Here is an 18,089-nt window from a genome sequence, read left to right on the forward strand (position 1 = left end):
ATAATATCATTTATTTAATAATATAAAACATTTCAATTTTGTTCTTTCCAATACTTTCATAATTATTTTTTAAATGGTTAGAGTATCAGGAAGTCCAACACAAAGGGAAAAAGAAAAACAGAGTTCCTCAGCTGCCTGAGATGGAGACAAAGGCTGTCAAAGCTTCCTGCTTACTCTAGAGGGTGCTGAAAAATCGAAGCTGGATATATAAACGTTGAACTGAACTCATGAAATGCTGCAGCTCAGTCTGACTGTCATTCACATTACACAACACTAACAACAACAAAAAAACTGTACATATTTACTCAAAACAAATCAACAAAACTTCAAAAAGCTATAAAGAGAAGGAAATGCTAACAAAATATTTAAGTTAAAATTGATTATGATTTACATTCATCTCATGTATGTCTTATAATAACTGTTTGACAGAAGACTATTTTTTCTACAGGCTGCCTCTGTTTATTCAACATCTTTTTGGTAAAAGACCATACTCATTCTGATCCTAGCACTAGTTCTGTAAATAGTGGTTTCATTGGATATGTTTATGTGGTGGTATTCATGTTACTCCAACACCCAGAATGTCCACCAGAAATGCCACAGCAGCTGCTTGTTATTCTCATGCTACAAGTCAGAGAACTGGAGTGCAACTATGTTAACTTTGCCATTTCAGAAAACATTTACTAATTTTGCACATCCAAGTGAAAACTAAGTTAAACTGAGATGGTGTATGCCTTGAAAGAGTTAAGCTCACATAAACAGTACCAAATTATGCCAGTAAATTGTTTCATACCTTCTTAGCATACAAAAAGGTGCTATCAGTTGCCAGACCTCCTGACGTAAGTGCCTTTGAGCTATATTACATTTACCCAAAGATCTTTACCAAAAAAAAGTGCAAGAATTTAACACTTAAAAAAAAAAAAAGGAAAAAATGCTAGTGAAAGATTACTTGCAGAATTCCATAACTTCCCAGCAGATGGCATGAGTATTTCCCTAAGAAGCAAGGGTCTCAGCAATATAGATCCTGTTATATTTCAGAAGCTAACAAAAATAACATCTTATGGGACTTATTCCATATATGCATCATTTTATACTATACCCATATTTGTAAGCCGATTTAAAAGTTACATTCATTTAAATAACTAGGTATAATCTAGTTATTAGAATAGAGCTGGAGGTGGCGTTCAGCAGCCTGGACATGCCTGAAGCTGCCACAGACCCTTGGCAGAGAGGAGATAAGCCTTGTATGAGGAGAAGGGGACACTAAAGCAACAGAGGTTGGGAGACAGGGAGTTTGTCACCAAACCTCCACAGAGCTCAACAGGCGAGGAAAAAGTGTCTTAGTGTCCACCACCGGCACTAAGAGAAACCCAGAGGAAGGGGTGGGCTTCCCCTGGGACCATGAGAGGGTACTCTGTCAGCAATACTGCTTTCTGTGCTTTGTAGGTATGTTGTGACATAACGTATTCCAACGTAACTATCAAATATTTTGGAGAGATCATGTTTATATCGTGCTATTATTAGTCACTGGTACACTTCTCTTTTGTGATCTGGGTGGCATTTCAATCTATCTAGATGCAAAAGAAAGTAGTCTGTATGTCGTGGTAACTGTGATGCTGTGAGCAGAGTTAGGACTGAACTGCTGTACACCAGAGCTGGCCAACCTTAGATTTTCTTTCTGTTTATGCCTGTTCCAGAGATGGCTGAAGACTGACAGTTCTACTCACCGTGGTCTCACCAAGCCTGCTAGACTGTTAACATTTTTCCCCTTTCATTTTGCTGTCTCTCAGTTTTCTCTTACGTACACAGTTCTTCTCTCCCTTCTTAAAGTGCCTTTATTTGAGCTGCAGCATGACATTCTGCAGGTAAGAAAGAGATATTCTCCTTGTTAGATGGGACTACCAGTACCAAAGTGAGCAAAGATTTTTGGCTTCAAGCTGAGATGCTGTTAGCACTATAAAATACTGTCCTCCAAATACAGATGTCACAACAAATGCTTTTACACCCTCATATACATATATTCTGACAATGCCTGCCAGAAAACTCTTAGTTCAGTTATTAGGAGATAATTAAAAACATCTAAAGCCTGGTATACAGGCATTTTATTCATGTTCTGGACAGGAAAATAACACACTGTAATTTTGTTTTCCACTTTGCTGACAATTGCTCTAGCCACAGTTCATGCAGAACGCGTGCAAAACACACGAGGGGCAGGGAATAAGATAGACACTGCAGGTCCATAGGACTGCAGTGCGTGTCCTGCTGTTCCTCTTGGATTTCCCATCTGCATGGGAATGCTGTCAAAGTAGTATAGTACACAATTCAGACTCTTTCGCTGTTCTAAGCAGTTTTCAAATCGGTTGATTACTTTTTTTTTTTTTTTTTTTTTTTTTTCCCCAAAGTGGTGCTTGTCCAGCAATTCTCTTGTATAAGCAAAAACAGTTTAATATGGTGACTTACATCCCTCTGGAACTCAGCACCAATGCCATGATAAACTCCTGGTCCAACAGTTTGCCAGGACACTGGGGTCTCTTGGCATGATGCTCACGCTGACTGATGCTCCCAAAACTGCATGGTATTTAGAGACTGTTGTGGGAAGAACAGCAAATTAAAGCCAGATGAAAGCTTTCAGCAGACTTGGCTTCAGCACGCATATACCTGCATGTTGGATTTCTTTATTATCTAATTCAAATGCAGTGAAACTTTAAATCAGTTCACAAATGCTATTTCAATTATGCAGTATAGTGGAACAATTAAACTAGCTATGGCAGTATTTTAATTTTGTGTAGACTTACTTTATTAAACTCTCAATTTGGTAAAGTTACTGCCTGTGTATCTGAAACTTAATTAGTTCATTATGGAAACTTCTCTAGGCGGCATGATAAATATGCTGTATCATTAGAGAGCTCAGAAATTAAAGGATGCAACTCATAGGAAGCCCAGTTTTAAGTCCCCACATTTAAAGTATGTTCTACTTGTGGAGTCAGATCCTTTTGAATATTCCACTACTATCTATGTTCCCAGGAAAAAAAATAATAATAATGAAAAGCTTCAATAGATAGATACTTTAATAGACTTTCATGTTTTATGTATATGGGAACTTTGTGATCATTTTCTTCACCAATTAGAAAGGATCTGAAAAGAAAAAAATTAAAAAGTGTGGGAAACACTGTTGTCCAGTTCTATAGCGTTCTATCACTCTTCCAACAGATATCTAAAATGTATCATTAGGGCTGTTCTTTAGCGGAATATGTGTCATCTTTAAATGTATTTATCTGATATAACCATGAAGGGAAATCTCTCTTACAGCTTTTACAGTAATTGTCCCTTGTTCTACTCCTTACTTCATTCTAGTTACTCAAGACAGTAAGTACACATTTCTCCAGATACGCATACCTTCAAAGATAAATACTCTGATGTCACAGGAATGTTAACTGAGTAGTACCACTTAAGTCAGTGATCACGATAATTAAGTTGCATTTAACAGTCCGTTTGGAAGACAGGCGCACACGTACTCACTGTAACTAATGTTTCTTCTATAATACTCCTCAAGTTGACAGCTCAAGTAAACTGCTGGAGCCTCCTTGTACGCTGTGTCACAGAACAGACTGTGATAACGCATATTCATAGCCCATCCTACAGTACATACAAAAGGCAAATTTCGTGTCAGGAGGTGCTGTATTACAGTGCAGCACTTGCCCAGCAATCAATGTATTAAAAGCTGACTTTTACAGTAAGTGTTACACCAATGAAAGGCTGCAAGATGTGGAGTTACCTCGCTCCTTTATGGCTTCTGGTTGGCATCATCCCCTGCTCACCTTTACACAAGCAGCTTCTGTTGAGTTGATGAAAAGGGAAGGAACATGTTGCACAGCCGGGTCCTTTGTACTACCTCGCTGCCTTTCCGTGAGAGCCACATTAATGATGAGGAGGGAACACAAAAGAGATCAGGGAGCATACATTCTGGTGGTAGCTTCATCATCTCTTCCACAGACTCACCTTTCAGGTCACAGAGCTTTGTTTGTAGCTGTGGATGTGAAGATTACTTGATCCGTGCTTCAAGCATACATATTGCAATAACACAATATTAAATGACCACTGCTGGTTGATGTGTACAAAATATACCAGCTTTTGCTTCTAATTGCCCTAATTTTATTGGCAATGTTTAGAATGGGCAGATGTTAGCTGTAAAGCATTTACTAGTAAGAAATGCAAAAGTAGTACTTTAGGGAGAGATTTGCTGAGACAGCATGCTTGCATTTAAACTTATTAACGACGAGGAGAGGGCACATATTTCAGCCAAAATAAATGGTCTGTCATTTGTTACATAAACAATACTGCACATAACAAGGCTACTTTCATCATCTAGTATTATTAGGTTAGTGAAGACAGATCTCCTGGAAACAAACATCCCATTGTGATTTACTGTGGGTTTATCACTGCCTTTCCTTTAGAGGATGCTGCCCTACAGGCTCAGTCCTTCTGCCAGCATCTGTGATCAGGCGTCTCTGCGTTGGAGGACAGCATTGTGGGCTTGAGCAACCACCTGCAGAACTGTAGGTGCTGTGTCACAATGCCTGAAGAAAAACTACAAAACAAAGGACTTGTTTACTGTGATATAATTCAAACTGTCCATGCTGGTCTGTCTGATGTGCACTGGTAAAGGTAGCTCTATACAGTACGTCCTTCAGCATAGACATTGTGCTCCTTGCTTCTTGTTACATTTTCATCCGAGCAGCAGACTTAACTCTATTTATTTTTGGCGTTGCCACTGGCCACTCTGTGATACTGGGCAATTAACCTCAGCCTATGAAACCGACTGTATGCGGCTGTGGTAAGAAATCACTTCCCCAAGTAGGATCCTGCAAGAACTGACTAGTATTGTAAAGTACTCTCAGATCTTTGGATGGAGACTATTTATAAACAGATTAAATAACGTAGGTGTTTGTAGGGCGTGCAAGAATTCAGCATCCTCTTTCATAACCATCCCTAGTCTTATTTAGGTTGTTTCTTTTCATGCTACAAGAACACCTCCTCATCTAGTTTCCTTCCCTCCCCGCCCCCCCCCCCCCCCCCCCCCCCATATAGGCATAAAATAATATACTTGAGCAGTTTGCAGATACTAAACATATTAACAGACAGATCACATAAAAAATGCTTGTCACCAAACATAAAAAGCAGGCTGACTAATACTGTTGTACTGGGCTGGCTGTTCAGCATTTAAGTGAAATCAGCTCCTAAACTAGAACTGAAGAATGCATGTGCCCTTGTGCTGTATCACTTCAGTTTCTTTGACTGCTAAGTGTCATGCTTGGCACTCAAAAATAATGTACTTAAAAGACAATCCATACCTTAATTTTAACATTTAAAAAATAAAAAAGCTGGAATGTCCTTACCAGAATTTGCTATGCACTTACAGTAGAAAAAGGGTAACCTCTTGGAAATGTTATTTTTTCCTCCACATACTCACCAGAAAACCTGCTCAAGAAAACTGGGGTAGCTGTGAAATTTGAGCTACTAATTAGTGTAATTTCTTTGCTGAAGAAAGACATATACCCAGACAGACAGCAATAAGAAAAGCAACTAAGTGTCTGATTTTACTTTGGAAGATTTCCACGTGAATAGGCATTGATTACAAATGTAATCTAATCACAGGTAAAACTGTTTTCATATCAGATTCATGCCTGTAACACTCTTTCATCTGTCCTGTATTAACTTTCTCTGAACACTTGTTAAATTTACCCTTAATAAAAAGCACTTGAGATATAGATATGGATACAGAACCTAGCCTCCCTCTTCACTACTTAGCTTAACAGTTACAACGTGTACATAACTTTCAGAAATAAAAAGCAGTCTAAATGTATGACATTTTATTTACTGGCCTTGAGTAAAATTAGACTCACCACTCAGTCTAAATAAATTATAGGGTAATTCATCAGTTAGCCCATTGTACCTTATTAGTTTTGAATAACATTTCAAGTTAGTGTCTTTTAATCTTATTTAGTAATGATCACTTAATGGGAAAAAATAAATTTGCATATTCAGGTGCAGGAACAGTCAACATTGCATACTTGTGGTTTTTAACATTTAGACTATTTTAAATATTAATAAGCTAATAGGGACTTGGAGAGCCATGCATCTTGATATGTCGGCTAGGCAAAAAATGCTGTGCATCATCCCATCAGAACAGATTTTTGTACCGGCAGTGCCACCGGGAGCGGCTTTCTGTGGGCAACTCCTTTAGCTGAGTCAGGATGAAATCCTGTCAATAGCTTCCTACACTGTCTCACTTCACCACACCACTGCGCCTACGTGTTTGTGGTGAAGAAGTATCATCTGTCTCTTGGTTAGATTAAATTTAAATATAAAACTGATTCCCATGCTCAAGGAATAGTTTTTCTGCTACTTTAGATGTCAAGAGAGAGGCAGAACAGCAGTGCTGCCTCACGGGCCTCTTGCACTCTCATCTCTTCCCAAAGGTTTGGTGGTTGGTTTTTCAATTAAGTAATGACATTTAACTTTTCCCACTTTATTTATGCACACCGATTTTGCTGAGCAACCGTCACTGAAGATAGTTAGACTGTTTTTGCCAAACATTGAGAGGCAAAGTACAGGTCCAAACTACAGAAATGTGAAACCCAAGCTGAATTCCACTAAAAGAACTGTTTAACAGAAAATTAGCTCAGGGCCTACAACCACGCTCAGAGCATCTGTTTGGATGACATCAGACATATACTCTGCCACCATGCACAATAATAATAATAATAAAAATTTTTTAATTGCCATTCATGAAAAAAAGTGTTTTTACTCCATTGCTGTTGCTTCCAGGCAGGCAGCCTTCCAGACTGCTTGAACACTTGTTCTTTTATAATGCCAAGAAACAACACAAACTTTAATTTCTGCCCCAAAACATTTTTTTTACTGTGCTTTCATTTTAAATAAAATGTAATTGATTTAAGGGCTGAACAACAGACAAGAACACATAATGGAAAAATCCCACATACTGTTGTTTTTTCCAAGATATCAGAATGGGTGGGTGTCTAGTAACTTTTTTTCCCCTCTATTTCCACACCTCTTTTTTTCAGTTCTATTAGAGAACATCAGGAACCCATTTCCCCCACTTGAGAAACATACCACAAGCTCCTTTTAATCACAAAACGCAAGCTGACGTGAAAAAAAAAAAAAGGCAAAAGGCTCTTACCAGCCGTAGCACGAAGATAAAACTAGGAACTGCCAAAAAGAAAATTGTCTTCTTTGAGGCCGCAATTGGTAGCTCCTGCCAGATTTAAAGGAACTGCACAGAGAGTCACATGGCACAAGTATTATAAAATAATCCTGCAGTGGAAACAGGTTAGAAAGGAACAGGATGATGCTTCTGAGAAGCAGCTGTTTCAGTGCTATTGCTGCCACTATCACCCACCTCTACAAAATCAATCTGCACAACGTATATTCAGAATTATATGATTAATAGCCAGTCCACTTATCTAGTTACAAACAAGTCATTCAAGACTCATATTCTGAGGCATTTCTCATGTTAATAAATCAGAACGTAGATGACAGCAGTTTAAACAGTGTACATTGAGTTTTATTAGAACAAGCACTAATAGCAGCAGTGTACAGAGTGATGGAGACAATGTACTGTATGCACTGAACAATAATAATTATACAATTGCACTTCTTCAGAGATCTATTAGAAAATGCTTTTCAGTAAACAGTTTCCCAAATCTAGCATTGTTTGGATTTGCCTCTGAGGAAAAAAATACAAAAAATATGCTTTTTTTTTTTTTTTGGTAAGGCATTAGCAACATTCATTGGCAGGCTAAACAAGTCATTTGTACATGCATTATCCAATTACATTGCAACAGGTAAAAGAGCATCATGTTTCCTCAAAAACTAAAATTATGTGTGTGTTTTTTGGACACAATATCCTGATAAATCCGGCTCAGCTTGAAGGAAACAGATGACATCTTTTGTCACATTTTAGAGCACAACAGAAACTATAGCATAGCCAAGTTCACCTTTATTTCCTACTAGAAGCTATAGGACCTTCCTCAGTTGGAGCTGGTATTGTGGGTATTGTCTATACCACACGCATCACTGGATTGAACTCCTAATTAATTTCTCTTGTTTACTACTGCCTCCACTACCACCTCCCTGAATCACGTGTCCAACAGATGCTCCTGTTGCCGAAGGATCATCACCAACACCCACTGCTGCATGAGCTTGTTATTTATTGCACGAGAGGTAGTCGGCGTGAGGCCTCATCTGCATTCAGGGTTACTACAACAGCATGGTCAAAAACAACTCATGGGTGCAAAGACACAGAGTAAGTGCATTGCAGCTGCGCTACGTGAGAACTCGAAATTATTTTTTTCATTGCTGTTTCCCAGCTAGCAAGTGGGTTTGATCTCTGAAGTAGCCAGAGAACTCAATATCCCGAAAACAGTAATTCTACTGATGTGCTAAAGCCTAACAGGAGAGAGGGGAGGCACTTTCTCACATTCATGCTTTTTGTAGGCTGAGATTTGGAGCATGCTCTTAGTTAGCCATCCCTTCTTCACAAGTCAGCAAAAGTAGTCTCCTGCTCCCCTCGGCATATGGCACTAGCAGCCTTTGCTCTGGCTCACACCAGCCTGAGGAGAGCACAGGGAAACAGGGACAGGAATTGCAAATATTCGCACAATTAAGCTTGCCAGAGTGAGACATAGTATGATTAATTGTCAATGATCTGATCTCCTGCTTTTTCTTCCACATGTCATACATAATTGATCTTTGCAGAGATGTGAAGTTAACTGATTCTTAAACACTGTAAGCCCCAGAATAAGGTCCCAAAATGTAAAAGAGCCAAAGTTGAATAAATTGCTCTGACTGGCAAGCAGTGAAAACAGCTGCATTTCACACATTGATCTTCCATGAGACTGTCCACATGGTCAAAAATAAGCTCAAGTATAAGTAGCTGAATATCTATGCTGGACTGTACGATAAGCCTGAAACTGAAATATGATTTGGGCAGCCAGACCATCCACTCCCCTGGAAGCTCACTGAGTTCAATGGAGTACCAACAGGAGCTGCTCAGCCTCATCTGCATTGGTGTTCATTTGCTTAAGCACATAGGGATTAGAAATCGAGTGCTACAAAGCCTGGTGCAACCACGTACATTGCTTTGACTTCTTAAAAGTGTCAACATTGAGCCTTTTCATTTAAACATGAATATCTACAACTTTTTAACTGAATTCAATGAGACAACTTGCAATAGGTATCCTAAGGATGTACTGGCGCCTGTGCAAGATCAGAGTCCAAGCACAAAAAAAATTGGGGTGTACATTGCTGATTAGCTATTACATTTGAATTAAAGGTCTAATACAAATTATATCCTACCTATGTTTTTCATCAACTGTTGATGCTTAGTAACTGTAAGCAGTAGAAGTGCTTTTTACAGGCACAATTATAGTCAGTATTTGGAGCATAGGATCAAGAAGATGTAAAGAATCATCATCCTGAAAGATCCCCCAAAATGGCAAACAGTCAAGCAAAAATGAGTGAGCATTTGCAGGAAAGCAATCAAGATGAAGATATTTTTATTATTATTTTAAATTACTGAATGTACTATGAATCACTAAATTTAAACCTTTAAGAATTGCAATACTTTAAGTAGTTTATACAGCTTTTAACACAAAGATTTGCACATCAATTTTCAATTGAGTCATTTAGAAATTATGGTACTGACTTTTTTTTTCCCCAGTATCCTTTTCACCTTCATCTTCTTATGGAAGTCCACAGTGAACTCCTGAGCATAAAATGAAGGGTGCTGCGGGTGCAGTTTAATATTGCAGTGTTCAAAAATAATGTTTTCGGCAATGTTTCTGTATCTGGATACATAAATGCTTCTTCTTTTCTTTTTTTCCTTTAGTGACAGTTTTCTATTCCTTTTAAACAACATAAAATTTTTTGTCTGGTGCATCAAGGTACATAGACCCTTTGCAGTTACAGTGTTACTGCCCTCCAGAACAATCACTGTCTATCTGTTACTCAAAAAGCAGCACTGACTCTTTATGTCGGGTTTCTTAGAAAGCAACTATTTGCTTTTAAAATTCATCTTAAAAAAAAAAAAAAAAGATGAAGCAAGTTTCTATATACCTTTCTAGCTACCGCAATAGTATAATCACAGTGGAAAGACTCTGAGGACTTCCTTTTACAAGGATGCTATACAAAGGTGCACAAGAAATCAACAGAGTTGTTGGTGTGGGGGTTTTTGTTCTTTTTTTTTTTTTTTTTTTTTGGTCAAATAAGCACAGAGATATGGAAAATCAGCAAATAATTCCCATTTAGCTATTTATGTTTTGACATTTTTACATAGTAAAGAAATGGTGCGAGGTTGTTTCCCATCTGAAAGTAAATGCTGATAAAAGTAATGAAGCTCAGTAAGCAAAGTAAAACTGACAGCTAATCTAAACCTTACTCTTATAATGGCATTTTCAGCATGTGAGCTATCTATAAATACTGGAATTTACTACGTCACATGTGTGCGTATGGGAACTAATCTCACCATAAAGTGTGACATTGCTCCCACTTTGTGCAAAAGGAGAGAAAATACAGAATTCTCTGCTGTTGAAATGCTCAGAAATAGCAATTCACCAAAAAGATAATTGTTAAAATACAAAGGGAAGTAGATACAGACTGAAAGAAGAAAGCTTGCTACTGGTTTCAACAAAGCGAATGTACCTAATCTCCTAATACAAAACTATCGTAATGATCTCTCTGGATGCCACAGTAGTTCAATTTTATGATGGCTTCTTATACACTAAATAAAGCATCTGCTTCAGAAAACCTGCTGTAACAGTTAAAGAACAAGCAGTTTGGTGAAGGAAAAGATTTCAGACATAAGATGCTAACAGCTTGATTTCTCACTTATTATATAGTAAATAACAGACGCAAATCAATATACAAAAAGGAATCCCATCCAGAAAAAAAAAGCCTAAAAGTATTTATTTTGGGTCCACACAAAATTTTAGTGAATGATTATTCTAGGTCTACCTTGATCTGGGAACTGGAGGTTTAGCAAGATCTGAACATCAATTGCATGAGAGGAGAACCATCCTCCATGTCTGTCAAGTTCCAAACACTGTTTAATTTTTAAAACTCAAACTTGAGAAGTAATTAATTCTTAGTGGGAAATGAATGCTTGAAAATAATTAGTCTATAAATAATTTTAAAGAAACAAGAACACCGCTTTTACTAATTATAGCAAAAGCTTAACTAAGCTATTAGTTGCTATCTTTGCATATATGCCTGCATACCAAAATACATTCATTAACATCTGTTCTCAGCTCATAGTCACATCTTGTTTGAAACTCAGCTGAATATTAAATTTTGTTGTGATCTGAATTTGTTATGCTACCTTTAAACCACCAAAGAATATCAGTCACACTTATTTTAAGAACTAAATAGACCTCAATTTTATCCTCATATTAAAATGATAATTTTCAACACTAACTTCAAGATAGGTGACAAATGCATGTTTAAAATTTTTATGTATTATTTCATTATTGCTGGTCTGATCTCAAAATATTTTTTATAAAATATTATGCAAATACAATGATAGTTGTACATCACATCTCTATTTATTCAACACAGTTAAAGAAGCTATCCTGAATTCTCCTCTGCCCAGAAAATACTGAAGGTTAAACTAAAATTAACTTTTTAAATGCTACTGTAATATTCCTGGTTGAGGTGAATTTACCAAAGGAAGAGGACTATGAGACAAAGGAACAATTTACAATTTACAATTTACAAGAAAAGAAATCTGAACTTGCAATCTTGTCTACTGCTGACTGTCCTTGGTGGGCATGAGAAATCAGCCCAATAGGCTCCAATTGTCACAAATGCAATCACAAACAGCAATACAGTTCCAGGAAAAAAAAAAAAAAAGGAAAAATATTTATTTGTGGCTGAACTGACAGGCACAAGGAAGAATTATTCTGGTTGAATATTTATTACTCTAAGTGCTGCTTTTGTATGACACTTTCATCATAAGGATGCCCAGAGTATAAACAATTAAGTTACCCAATTCTGCGTTTTTGCAGGAATCTGCTCACCTCTTCACATTTTGCATCCCTAATAGTTTGTGGCAGGAAGATTATAACTTAGCGTAAGATATCCCTCATTCACTAACGCACACTTTTACAAGTAGCAGTAAATATGGAAATATGTTTTAGTGTTTCATGGGCGACGACATCTGGATCACTGCTCTAAGGGTATATATAGGTAGCTTTGCCACTGAACTGTTCAAAGGTCATGACAGAATATATTACATGCTGCTGATTGGAATATATGTTCCAACTTCATGGTTTCTCTGTTTATAAAATCTATAACTTTCTTTGTCCACATTACCAACATACTTTTACCAAAATGTTGTCTACAGTAGTTTTTATTTATAAATGGAATAAAACTTTCCCTCACCTTCAGAATTCGTTCTGAACAAATGTCACCAATCCTCCCTTTTCTCATGCTGTCATGAATCAGTGGAAAGAGAAATGGTATTAACATAACCTGCCTGGAACAGATTTAACAGCTGCTCTGACATTTTAATTCATGCAAGTTTGAAATTTTCCTATTTTTTTCTATTTTGTTACAATGGTGTCACTGACAGAATTGCTGTCATTAGTTTCACTGTTCTCTGTTGCAGTCTTTCTCTCCCTTCTCTGAGGTATGTCAGAGAACACAAGGGAAAAAGAATTAAAGACATGATGGGTTTAGTAATACCACAAAACTTGACAAAGGAGGAGATGGGTATATAAAGCAGCTACAAGTACATTGCTGTCACTTTTTAACTTACAAGATACCGTATAAAAATCTTCCAAAGGAGGTTTTAGAAAGAGGTTTTCAAATTTAGTGGAAGAAAGATGGAATGTGTACCAAAGCTCATCAATGAAGGGGTTTATACACTCAAGTTTAAGGAGCGAAGAATGTGTTTGCTTTTGTAAGTAGACCCCTTTACAGTATATAACACAAAATAAAATAGACTGCTGTAAATAGGCCATTTCTTTCAGCTTACTGAGATTCTTAACATTCTTATGGATGCCATTCACTTCTCCAAGGTAGCTCAGGGAGATATCCTCCCCAGGAATAATTAAACCTTTATTCACACACTTAGTCTAGATTCTTCTGTTAAAAACAACTATGACAAAAAAAAAAAAAAAAAAAACTTTCTCCATTAAACTTATGAGTGATGTGAAATTAAATAAAAGTAACCAGGCATTCCCTTGCAATTTTTAGCAGATGAACACAAAAATTTAGTAGCAATTGTATCCTTGACCACCTCTACTTTTAACAATATGCACTCAAAAGAACAAACTAAAGTTTTATACTATTTTGATGACTGTTACTTAATGCCAGCCAAGAAGAAAATGCTAGATAGCAGCTCCAGTAGTCACTAAGATAAGCAGAAAGTTGTTAGCTTTCTCCAAGGTCTGTTTATAACACAGGCTGACTGGTGAGGACATTCCAGTGTTTCTTACACAATTTTGTTAACGCTGATCGTTTTTCCCCTAGCCACGTGAAACTCTCTTTAACATAATCCTTCCATTTTAGTGTATGAATACAAATAACTACCTTTCAGGTAGATTTAATCTAAAAACTCTTCTTGCTTTCATTATGCAGCTCCAGTATTAATCCTGACAACTGAAATAGAGGTAATTCCTCAGCTTACAACTGCAGCCAATGACATTTTAAACAGCTAGTGTTGATCTCTGTCTCTGATCTCACCAGTGCTGGCAATGTGCACGTCCTGCAATACTTGACATCAGCCTGGTATCTGTTGTTCAAACAGACCTCACAAATAACATAAAAGTTCATTCAGAGTCAGAAGATCAAAATGACGAGAAAAAAGGGTAATGGTATTTGTAAGATGACCAGAGTATTACAGTAGGATTACATTTTTAAAGCCAAATACAAAAATAGTTTATTTCATGCAACCTACATCAGTCTAGAAGTAGAATGGGTGTTGAGATGACTTTTTAATCACAGTAAAACTATGAAAATCAACTCATATTCAAATTTTATCTCCTAGTGAGGTAACAATTTCTAATACACAGAAAAATCTGCCATCTTGTTAATATGGATCCAAAATAGGAATGAAGTTAAGTAAGATGGCATGACTTTTGATGAAAATAGCTATTGTTAACCAATCATATCTGCAGTACCAGAACAAGGAACAAACTGAAGTACACTTTAAAATATTAATTGAAAGTACATGTCACTATTGTTGAACTAAAGTATAAGGGCTGTGTATTTTATACACAAATATGTACTTTGAGAAAACAGGAAAAAGCGAAAATGTCTTTGTAATAAAAGTCAGAACTTCTTAAATTGTTTAAGAGTTTTTAAATACACTAATTTTCACCGTATACTAAACCTGTAGCAATTAAATCTACTGAGTAAGTAAGCATCTTTTATGCCTTTCCAAAGGAAATACTGCCTGGCTGAATGGAGGAGTTTTCAGTGGGCTGAAAACTGCCTGAATCCCCAGGCTTGAAGGGCACTGACCAATGGCTTACACCCCACTGGCAACCAGCAAGGAGGGGTTAATTCTGGAGCCTTTATTGATGGATATCTCACCAGTGACCTGGGCAAGGACACAGATTACACCCTAACAAGTTGGCATTAAATGAGGATTCAATGGCATACCAAACAGCAGAGCTTCTGTCAGGAGGACCTTGCTCAGCCTGAGCCCTGGGCCATAAGACACTTTGTGAAGTTCAACAGAAATAGAAAGGTCTCCACCTGGGGCACAAAAATCCCACAAGCTGGCATGGACGGTCAGGCAGAAGCAACCCTGCCAAAAAGCAGCAAGTGCTTACAGCAGGTGCCAAGGTGCAAAGGAGACTTCCCACCACACCGCAGGAAATCTGAGTGCACTGCACTGGCAGAAGGGTGGGCAGCCTGCCATCCCCCTCACCTCAGAGACGGTGAAATCTCACAGGATGTCTGCAAATCATAGTTTGGGCACGAGCCCCAAGACCTGCCTTTTAGTAATCCATTCTCTAGAAACAGCAAAAATATGTCCCAATATCTCCCCAAGGTTGCAGGAAAAAAGTAATCGATTTTACACAGAAAACAGAGAATTCTGTACTATAGGAAACAGCCCTATGGCACACCTGCTGGCACTGTTAGAATTCTGGTAAAGACAACAATATCTTGCAACACTTTGCTTTGCAATTCCTCTAGCTAATAATTAACTAATTTAACAATCAGTTAATTTAACATCCAGTAGGTTTAAACAGTTCCTTCAATAGAAAGATTAAGCACATCGTGTTTTTTTAATTCTAAAAATTTGAAAGCTATTTTTCTTTCAATGAGTATCAGATAAATAATTGTAAAAGAATAATTCAAGCAGTGATAACAACCTCAGTGTTCACCAAGTTTCAGTTTGCATTGCAAAGAATGGCATTCAGAAAACACTAGAACACTAAAACTAAATACCTTATTTCTATATTTAAATTAAAAGACAACTTTAAAAAAAAAAAGAGAGAGAACATGCAGTTTCTGTCCCTCAAATGTACTTGCAATCATGCACTCATAATACTTTCTAATATCACAGAGAACTGCACACAGACTGGAGTGTAATGTGGGCAAATAATAATGTTGCATTTAAGGGAAGTGACGTAAAATAATTGCTATTTTAGACACAATGTGCCAATTTGATTCATAGTGTAACGCCATTAAAGGAAGTATGATGAAGTCAACTAAATATGATTATAACAAACAAACCTTTATATATTTTCTTTTTCTTATTATAACAACTGCAGAAAAAAATGGGTTCAAGTAGGAAAGAAAACTACATCATTATTCAAATAATTCACAATTTTCTTTGGAAGAAATCCTGGTAATCTGCACACAACTTTTTATACCAAGTATTCATAAGCCATGTTTAGTATTCAAAATTTTTAAAAATTCTACCTAATATTTTCTTTAGGTTTTCATACTTGTTCCTGATAACATAACTGTGTGAAGAAGCTGGAATACATCAATAGCTAGTTGCTCTGCCTTACAAACAAGGTCGAGAACCAAATGGGTATTAAATAATCACAGTAATCTCAGCTCTGTAGGGACCTGACTGTGCAAAAGGAAGAGGCAGGTAGAGGGATGGGTACATGTGGTATTCCACTGAGAGCTGTTCACGCAACTCTACTGGCAGGATCACATAGCTACCCAATCATTCTTTTAGGTCTCATTACTGGAATCAATCTTAAATAGAAAAAAAAAAAAAAAGGAGTGCATTATGTATGCTGTGTATATGTAGAATGGAAGACTAAGTCATACCATATGAAATGTAATTTTTACCTAATAAAGTTATTTTTTTTCTTTTGTTAAAACCTGTCTTTCTACTCTTTAGTGTTTCCAAGATTTTCATACAGAAAATGCCAAGACTTCTCCCACATATATTAACTGAGGCTTAGCAACACATATGAGACTTGGTTCCTAACCAAAAAATATAGGATCACTTTATGAAAAACTGTAAAATATAATCTTGCACAAAAGTTATTTTGGCAACACAAGTAGTAGTAGCTATCTACAATGCATGGGAGCCTCTTCCCTACTCTCAGCTATAAACTTAGATAAGAAGAGTGGATGGGGAAAGAATGGAGCCAGTAAACAGCATGTGTGGCAGAAAACAGTTGCATTTAAAGTACTATCCAACCTCTGGAGCTAAGCCAGAGACCTTCCCACGAAATCTTTCTGTGTTTTAACACTGTTGCAAAGCTTCACGGAATCCTAATTGTATAAGCAGTTACAGAGAAATGAGATTCGCTGTAAGACCATGTCCACTCTGTGGTAAGAGATGATCACATCTCAGAATCAGTCATTTAGAATATGAATTTTCTGACTAGCTATTCATATGCATTTACCAAAATTGCCTCAAATTTAACCAGTTAACAGCTTCTTTTCAGTCTGATTATACAGTCAGCTTCCCAAAGTTAAAGCATGTACAGTAGATCTCGTTTCTCTGAAATACAGTTTTGTTTGTCTTTTGATTTTAAATAATACAGGTTCTCTAATATTTATAGCATGATAAAATCCTAGTGCTTTAAAAATCTGCCCTTCACACAAGCCTAAGCATACATATTTTAAAATGACTTATTGTACATCTTCATATTTTGTTTAAGGCATGAACAATGGCATGTGAATGGGAACAGCTTCCAGAAAAGCATATCTTTTTGACAAGGTCAGTCCAAGCACATCACACCAAAGGACTAACCTGAAGCCAGAAATGACAGTGTGGTGACACAAGAGTTTTTAACAAAAATAGTTGAAACAAAATGGATTTTTTTTCTGTTTTTCTTCCTCTTTTTTTTTTTAATTTAAATTACATTACTCGTAATGTCTGTTTAAAGCACCGGTTGCAGTTTTGTGTTTACCACCTCTTCCGAGTGACTTTGGATAACTCATCTGCTTCTCTTGTTCTGACTTTTCAGTGTATGAAACTTTAAAAGGTTTCTGTTTTTTCCTTTTTCTTTCTTTCCTTTTTTTTTTTATTATTTTTTAATGGCTGCTGCAAAATTAAAAAGATCCAGAAGTGGTCAGGGGCCTGGTCTAATGCACTTTCAAAAGTCCGTTATAAAGATGAATATAAATGCAAATGATAGGTTTTTCCATAGACCCACAAACCACGCTTAGCTATAAGAATCACATTGTGCATAGTTATTTTTTCTTCGGAGAGTGATATGTTTACTAGATCTACATTCTCAGTTTACCAGAGCACGGGAATTTCTACTTTACTAAATCCAGGATCCTTTCGCAGTTCCCAGTAGGTTTCATTGGTAACCCAGGCTTCTCTTTGATTAGCATCGATAACTTTTCTGTAGAAGAAAAAAGAAAGATAAAGGTCTGACCATAGATCTCTGCTCCTATACAATATGCAATCAAATCCCATACCTCTCTGATCTAACCCCAACATTAAATCTGACTTAATATTTCAAAAGGAGGCAAGAACAGTCAGGGATTTAAAAACAAAAATCAATCTCTGTCTGTGCCAGAAGTAGAAAGTTTAGAAAACAATCAAACCCACAAATCCATTGTTTGATCTTGGTAAG

The 18,089-nt window shown here is 36.9% G+C and overlaps 1 protein-coding gene and 1 long non-coding RNA gene across 10 annotated transcripts in view; both read right to left on the reverse strand.

Annotated features, from left to right (window-relative positions):
• Window positions 1–43: 43 nt before the first annotated feature.
• Window positions 44–5,359, reverse strand: LOC121072387. Its single transcript, XR_005821180.1, has 3 exons — window positions 3,517–5,359; window positions 2,458–2,583; window positions 44–1,856 (listed from the first exon to the last, which is right to left on the reverse strand). It is a non-coding gene; the product is annotated as an uncharacterized LOC121072387 (long non-coding RNA).
• A 4,375-nt stretch (window positions 5,360–9,734) lies between these two features.
• Window positions 9,735–18,089, reverse strand: part of OSBPL6 (oxysterol binding protein like 6) — a 106,071-nt gene continuing 97,716 nt past the window's right edge. For all 9 annotated transcript variants that reach the window (XM_040561924.1, XM_040561922.1, XM_040561927.1 and 6 more), the window contains one exon: window positions 9,735–17,855. In XM_040561924.1, the coding sequence (XP_040417858.1) occupies window positions 17,747–17,855 (109 nt within the window). In that variant the 3' untranslated portion in view covers window positions 9,735–17,746. The remainder of the gene's footprint in view (window positions 17,856–18,089) is intronic.

The sequence above is a fragment of the Cygnus olor genome, chromosome 6, assembly GCF_009769625.2.
Source record: "Cygnus olor isolate bCygOlo1 chromosome 6, bCygOlo1.pri.v2, whole genome shotgun sequence".
Lineage (NCBI taxonomy): Eukaryota > Metazoa > Chordata > Aves > Anseriformes > Anatidae > Cygnus > Cygnus olor.